Source organism: Pteropus medius, unplaced genomic scaffold (genome assembly GCF_902729225.1).
Source record: "Pteropus medius unplaced genomic scaffold, Ma_sr-lr_union100, whole genome shotgun sequence".
Lineage (NCBI taxonomy): Eukaryota > Metazoa > Chordata > Mammalia > Chiroptera > Pteropodidae > Pteropus > Pteropus medius.
Window position 1 is genome coordinate 10,406,545 of NW_024352783.1, and position 7,931 is coordinate 10,414,475.

At 40.5% G+C, this 7,931-nt stretch overlaps 1 protein-coding gene, 1 long non-coding RNA gene and 1 pseudogene across 2 annotated transcripts in view; 1 reads left to right on the forward strand and 2 right to left on the reverse strand.

The window, feature by feature from the left end:
* The window catches only part of USP22 (ubiquitin specific peptidase 22), a 50,226-nt gene extending 42,562 nt beyond the window's left edge, over positions 1-7,664 (reverse strand). The window contains exon 1 of the mRNA XM_039847607.1: positions 7,457-7,664. Coding sequence (XP_039703541.1) covers positions 7,457-7,627 — 171 coding nt within the window. The 5' untranslated portion in view covers positions 7,628-7,664. The remainder of the gene's footprint in view (positions 1-7,456) is intronic.
* On the reverse strand, positions 374-7,450 carry LOC120589889 (uncharacterized). The gene is made up of 3 exons (XR_005649577.1): positions 6,917-7,450; positions 5,320-5,839; positions 374-2,075 (listed from the first exon to the last, which is right to left on the reverse strand). It is a non-coding gene; the product is annotated as an uncharacterized LOC120589889 (long non-coding RNA).
* On the forward strand, positions 3,602-3,719 carry LOC120589941 (uncharacterized; annotated as a pseudogene).
* Positions 7,665-7,931: the final 267 nt, after the last annotated feature.

Genomic DNA, 7,931 nt, shown 5'->3' on the forward strand with positions numbered 1-7,931 from the left:
AAAAAAAAAAAAAAAATTAAGGAAAAGAAAGGTATGAAAGGAGAATCTGTAGATTAAGAGATTTAAAAGATATGAATACAGTCATACAATGAAATTCTATCAATATGGAGGAATGAACTATCAATCCACGCAACGTTAAGTGCATATTGCTAAATGAAAGAAGCCAGTCTGAAAAGGTTACGTGCTATGTGATCCCATTTATCTGACATTCTGGAAATGGCAAAATTACAGAGAAGAACCCAGTGGTATCTGGGGTTTGGAGAGGGATGAGTTGGTGAAATACAGGGTTTTTTTTTTTAGCTCTTAAGGTAATATCACTGACTCACAATCTCAAAATGTGGTACAGAATTCTGGTTTGAAAGTGTTCTGTAGAGCACTGTAGTGGTAGATACATGACACTATTCATTTGTCAAAACCCACTGATTTACAGCATAAGAGCAAACCTTAATATGCAAATTTTTAAATAATTGGTTAGGCAGTCAGAGGATGCCAGGATGGAATGCAGACTATGAACAAAGAATCTTATTGCATTACAAATGCATGACATAACCTTACTGAAAAGAGTGAAGAGAAAGTAACCTAAGTAACTTGGAAATGTCTGAGAGTGTAAAATTAAATACAAAAGGAATCATGCATGAGCACTGTACTCTAGGTGATAAAGTTGTTTCCCAAGGGAGTACAGGTTAACAATTCTGAAACCGTTACATATGTATACTGAGATTAAACAGATAAGTGCATGGACATATGTGCATGGATGGTAGATGATGAGAGCGAGGTTTCTCTCTGTTGAACAGAGTAGCTACAGATAATCAAGAGGGGAAGGCTAGAATGATCCATGTAGTACTGGATTACAGTTGGAGACTTCAGCATGAACTCAGGTGTAATTTGATATGGGTGGAGATAGATATACATTGAATTAGTTAAAGTAAGTCCTCAAATAATGTCATTTTGTTCAATGGCTGTTTTTTTATGTTTATGAGGAAGAAAAAAATGATTCCCAGCTTGGGCCACTGTGTGGAGTTTGCACACTGTGTCTGTGTGAGTTTTCTCCAAGGACTCTGGTTTCCTCCCACATCCCAAAGCTAAATATGTGGGGTGAACTGGTGTCTCTACGTTGTCCCAGTAAGAGTGAGTGTGGGTGTGAGTGCATCCTGCAATGGAAGGGCCTCCTGTACAGGGTAGGTTCTCCTTTTGCACCCTGAGCTGCTGGTATAGGCTCTGGCTACCCATCAGAACTGAGTTAGTGCGTTGGTAAATAATTATTTTACTTATTTTCATTAACCTTTCTTAAACGTAGGTATAGCTCATATTTATTACAATGTTTAATATTAGAAGTGTTTTTGGTCTTTATTTACAAGTTTGTTTTTTTTGAGACTCAAGTTAGTATACATACATTTCCTAGCTCTGTCACTGAAGGCCAAGAAGTCATGAGGCTCCAGTATTAACAAGCAGAGCCAGTGCCCGGACTATATTTTCTAATTCTAAGAAAAAGAACCAGAGCTCCTTGGAGAAATGGCAGATTCAAGGTTTGGGGCAGAAAATATACAAGAGGAGCCTAGAACATCTTGCAATACCACGAAGTAAGAAAATTTTCAACAACAACAACAAAAAAACGGCAAGGGTATGTCAAAAGGTCACAGAAGCCAACTGAAAGAGTTCCCCCAGTGGCTAAAGCTGGAACAATTTGAGCAATAAACTAAAAAACATAATATTGGATCATAACCTAGAGTATTAACTATCCACAACTCTGCACTGATCTATATGATTGAATATAGACATAATGGATAACAAAGGACAAATCTTCCATATAGAAAAATTCCAAATAATTTATGTACAGATATTCTGCCACCAGGAAGTGGAGCATAACTGCCCACTCTCTAAGTGCCTGTGCAGAATAATTTCCCTCCAAAGAGGATGGTATGGAAAGGAGGAGGAAAAAGTCAATTTACCACAGTGGAGCAACCTGACAGCCATGTGATCAAGCTTACCATGATCAGTGATAAGTCGTGTTGACTACATTACCCTTCATAGAACCTGAGAAAGGCACTTCACCTCTGTAGTCTTCCTCCTCAAACCTGTACCCATGAGAAAAACATCAGAAAAACCCAAAACAAGAGACAGTCTACAAAATAGCTAACCAATGCTCCTCAAAACTTAAGGTCATCAAAAATAAGGAAGGTCTGAGAAAACTGTCACTATCTAGAGAAGTCGGAGACGTGACAACTAAATGTAATGTGGAATCTCCTGCAAGGGATTCTGGGGGAAAGAAGATTAGGTGAAAACCAGTAAGATCTGAATAAAGTATGAAGTTGAGTTAATAATGTATCAAGATTGGTCGTTAGTTGTGACAAATGTGCCACAATAAAGTAAGACGTTAATCAGAGAAACTGTGTGTGTGTATGTGTGTGTGTGAGAGAGTGAGGGGGAGGAGGGAGAGGAAGAGAGAGATAGAGAGATAAATATTGGAACTATTATTTTTAACTTTTCTGTAAATCTAACACTATCATTAATTTGCATACAACTAAATACACACACAAATAAATACAAGTAAAACAGTAAATCTAAGTAAGATAGGCAGCTTGTATTAAAGATGGAGACATCCTAGCTGTAGTATTATACCACAGATGTGCAAGATGTTACCACTGGGAGAAACTAGGTAAAGGGGACATGAGATCTCTGTATTATTTTTTACGACAGCATGCAAACCTACGATCATCCCAAAATAAAAACTTTAATTAAAAAAGAAAACCTTTTTCCATTTTAGACCTTTTACTTGGAATGGCCTGTCCCCCACTCGGTATGAATGGTGTAATGTTTTGCTGTAATGATTTAAAAGATCCAGTTAACAAGTAAATAGGGCAAAAAGTTAATTTCCCAAAGCAATAAAATTTAGGAGAAAAACAGTTTAGCTAAAAGGAACCTGTAAAAAAAAAAAAAAAAAAAAAAAGGACCTGAGAGCATTCTCACCATCATTTAAGTATCTGACTGGTTGTCAATAGACTTCAGTCATTTGTAGAGCATTTCACATAACATTTCATGGTTCTCCGTCTACTATCTACCAGACTGTGTGTGCTGTCAGTCAGTCCAGGTATTCTGCCTAAGCCAGTAACAGCAGAACTGTTATTCCCCAATGATGATTTCTACTCAAAAGATCGAACATGAGAGATTCGTTCGTATCTTAAGAGGCAGATCTTGGACTCTAAAACTGAAACAGCATTAATAAAAAGAGATGACCAGTACAGAACCCTAGAGTAAATCTTTTTCTACACATGGCAAAGTGCCACTGACTCAAAATAAATAATACAAGACCATTTTTCAACTAAAATGATCTCCCTTTCCTCAGCACAACCCAAGGTCTAACATCGCCCCTCTAAAACACTGACTAAAAGCTACTGTCTTCTGAGGCAAGTGTCTATAGGCTGATAATCTATACTGTCACTTTGTAAAGGTACAAAATGGAAGTTAGGGCATTACTTGTGCTCTATGAATCTATATTATCTTAAACTTTCATGTCTTACATTTAGTTTTTTATTTCTCTCCTTTTAGCTACCTCCTCATTCCTGTTGTTTCCTACACATAAAACTGTACTTTTAAAATGCATCTCTGTGGCTATGCCACCCTGAAAGGGCCCGATCTTGTCTGATCTCAGAAGTTAAGCAGGGTCAGGCCTGGCTAGTACTGGATGGGAGATCACCTAGGAATACCAGGTGCTACAGGCGTTATAAAATAAATTAAAAAAATAAAATGCATCTCAGGTCTTATGTCAAGTAGACAATCACATTTTAATCTTTCAGCAAACCAAAACATATACTAAAATATCTTGCCTAAGTTCATTCCTTCTGTAAACTGATTACCAGCATTGTTTTACAAATTTTTCAATTCTCCAAGTTGAAAGCTTGTGTTTAAAAAGGAAAACACAAAATGCTGTTACCATTCAACGAAATACTAACTGCACAGTTGAAAAGAATAAGTGAGATCTATATGCATAAGCAATAAATGAAAAAAAAAACACATACAGCATGTATATTTATGTAAATAAAAACAAAAGCATGTAACTTTGCTTTACATGTACACATATATTTGCAATTTTAAAAAAATCTGGAAGACCCAGACAGCAAACAGATTTTTATAGTGGTTATGTAGGGCCAGGGAACACTCATCTTGTATATACTATAAGTCTTTAAAGTATTTCATTTTTACACATTGAGAACACATATTCATATTATCATTTCTGTAATTATTTTTTAAAAAGACGTGGACTCATGAATTTTAAGCTACCTCAGTAAAACTTACCAACATCTTGAACATCAAGAATTATCTATGTTTAGGCTAAAATTAACTCATGTGTAGGAATTTTCATTGGACATCTATGAATATTCTAAATTTTAAGGCAGATAATATCGTGCTATGTGACACTTGTTTAAACCGCTGTTTAACAATTGTGATGTCAATTCCTCAAAACAGAAACCCAAGGGCAAGAGTTGACTCTAGACTGATGAAGAGAATGAGAAGTTCAAAAAAAGATGAAATCATCCCACTTTCTTCCAAAGGGTGCCCTTGCCACATTTCTTTAAATACTGGTGTTAAAACCACATAGAAACAGGTAAAAAATTGCTGGAGTAAGGTAGGACTTCTGGATCTTAGAGTCCTTCAGCCTCTACCAACCATTTCCCATATATCTTTCTAGCTCCTTTACAAAACAAAAAATTTCTCTAAGAATTTCTACCCAAAGAGTTGCGTTAGGCCCCAAACTGTGTCTCGAAAGCAGTTTCCTGTCCTCCAGATTACTGACCAAATTAAACCAAACTCGGTAACGGTGCAAAATTACTAAAAGTATGTTTGGCAACTCTTCTTCCCTCAGAGTAAAATACAGTTAGTAAAAGTATTTACTATAGCTACAAAAAGGACTCTGTGTTTTGAGGATAAGTTGCTGTAAAATTTTGGGTCACATAAATGGTTCAGAGAAAGAAATTATTTAAAAAACATTACCTATACCCCAGAGTGTCTATATGTTCGAAAAATAATGTAGACTATGTTAAGTCAGAATAGCCAATGAAACTAAAAATCTCTGATGTTATTGCTAGTTTCTATCTTCCCACACAAACCCTTAAGTGGCAAGATGCTTGTTATATTATATGCCGGAAATGTACAGGACAAGCCACTGTGGTAGCACTGAGTTCTAAATAATCAAGGAAACATTTTTACATTCAGTAGTGCAATTAAGGCCTAAAGTGGGCAGAAAGTTATGAAATCTGACCATGTTCTCACCCCGCCTATCAGAAGAAGAATCAAAATATGGATACAAAAACCATAACCCACCTGTACTTTAATTCCTGTTCACAGGGGGATCCATTTCTGTAGTTACAATGTAGATGAATGTCAACCTCAGAGGGCACCTTGGTTTGTTTACAAAGAGTATAATGACATATTTTTATAGGAAACTTATCCTTAAAAACAAAAATGTACCAAGCTTATAGATCTGCTGAGAATCCTATGCAAACTTGAAAATGTATTATTCACTGTTAATCATTAAACTATTTCTCAAACCAACTCTTCCTTGACTAGGCCACTAGAGAGTGCTAGAAACTATGCAGTTACACAGGACTCAAAGTGATATGAGAAAATGATTCCTTTAAAATTCAGAGACTAACAGATGAAGGACATTAGGATTCATGGTTGGTATACTACCAAAAGGTACTGCAACACTGACAGACCTAAATTTTGAAAGAAATATTTATCACTACCTCTTCTCTCTATATAGCTCAAGTTGTTTCTTCAACAGCTTCCAAACCAAGCAACTGTCATTAAGACTATCCAAGTCATACATAATCCCCGCCCCCTTAAAAAAAAAAGGTGATTTTCTTTAGGAAATTAGACAAAGTTAAGGGTGGGTTAAATTTAACTTTGTTAAAAATTACAGGGGAGGGGGTCGAGGGAGGGAAGGAGAGTGTGAAGAGAGAAGAAAAGAGCAGCTGGATTCTCTACTTTAATCCAATGTGGAGATCTTACAAAACAAAAATATTGACCGAGACTAAAGCTCAATAATGAGATTATCATCTGAAGAGCATCGGTTTCAGCCAGGCAATTTCTTTCGAGGGTATACAAGTCCATTAGCAAGAATTGCACTTTGATCCTGATGTAAATCTATTTCCCCTGATTTTAGTTCATTCTAAGACGTAATGCTTCCCAAAATCATTACTGATAAAAAGAAAAATTAAGCTTAACATTTCCACCAAATAGGCGGATCTGTTAGTTTTCACACACACACACACAAAACATGCTACTCAAGGTGAAAATTGCCTAATGACTCCTAAACTCACAGTTAACTGCAAAACCGCCTTTTATTGTAAAACCAAGGTTTATGCAGATAAGAGGAAATAATACCACTATTTTCTGATTTCCAAATGACTAATAAGCCTAATCGCTTGGATGGGACGTATATTCGAAAAATAATATAATACTAAATATTACTCCCTCATCGTCTCGTGGAGGCGATCAGTTTTACTAAAGCCTCTCACCGAAGAAAGCACGTCTAGTTCCACCTTTCCATCAGACTAATCTTTTAAATCCACTCCACCAACGCTACAAGTGCGTCTCCAAACTACATCGTTGTGCTGATAACAATAAGCTTTCCTAGATATGGCTCTCAAGGGCCGCATGACTCGCTACATTTCTAACTGCCCACATCACTCCGCACCTCCAACCACTCTCGAACCTGAAATGGTTAAAAAAAAAAAATGCCATCTCTCTATATTCTTGCAGACTCTGGACCCGGTGGGGTATTTTAGACAAGCACGGCAGTAACTACACGCTAATAACCCCAGTACTGACACACGATTCCGATCCCTGGCCTAGGTAATCCTTAAATGATAGGCTGGTATATAATGCATACTCAAGATGGTGGCAAGGAACTGACCCGCTGTTGACCACCACAAAGGGCCGTGATAGTCTTTGTCCCTATATTAGTTTCTTATTTTTTCTCAGTGCATCCGTCTCCAACCCCAAGCCCTCCCTTGCCTAGAGAATTACTCCGAGTGGCCTCGCGCTGGAACGTCGGAGACCTGCCTCCTCTATACCAGGATTCCAACGCAACCCTTCCCAAGACCTGCATTCGCCCACCCCCGGCATTGAACACACTCCCGAGACCCCGCCCCTGCTCCATCCCCTCGCGCCTCCAGCCCAGAAACCGAGGAAGGCAGGGGAAGGGAAGAGAAGGCGGGGGAGGGGAAGAAGAAAGGAGAACACTCTTGTGTCCACCTCGGGTGCGCAGGCCGAGTGGGGTCCGCGGGAAGCTAGCAAGTTCTCCCTACCCTCTCCCTTTCGCTGCCAACAGGGCCCACTTGCACCACCCATTCCCCGCATGCCAAGCTGCACTGCAAAGGGAGGGATCTCTTCCGGCCCCCGGCCCAGCCCGCAGTTTCGGGGGGCTCGGGGCGGTGGGGGACAGTTGTCTCACCTTGCGCTTGCGGGCCTCCGCTGTGCCGCTCCACACGAAGCACTGGTAGATGGCCCGCAGGTTCTGCTTCCAGTTGTCCACCTTAAAGCTGCTCAGGTGTGAACAACCCGGCGGCGTCACCACCAGCTCCGCATCCATGGCCTCGCTCTCCGGCTCAGGTCGGGAGACCATTGGAGGCAAGGCCCGGCCGCGCGCGGTGGGCGGCGAGGGGGACGAGGACGACGCCAGCGCGGCGCGGGGGCTGCTTGGCGGCGCTCCCCGGCCGGCCGAGGGACAGACGCAGGGACAAAGCGCGGGGAGAGGACAAAGATGGTGCTGCGCGGCCCGGTGGGGGAGGCGTCGGCTAGCCAGACACCGCCCGCGCCGCACTCCCGAGTTCCCGAAGGGCGGGGCGGGGCGCGGACGTCGCGGGCGGGGACTACGCAATCCCCCCGCCGGCCGCAGGCGCCGCACTGCGCAGGCTCTAGCCGCGCTC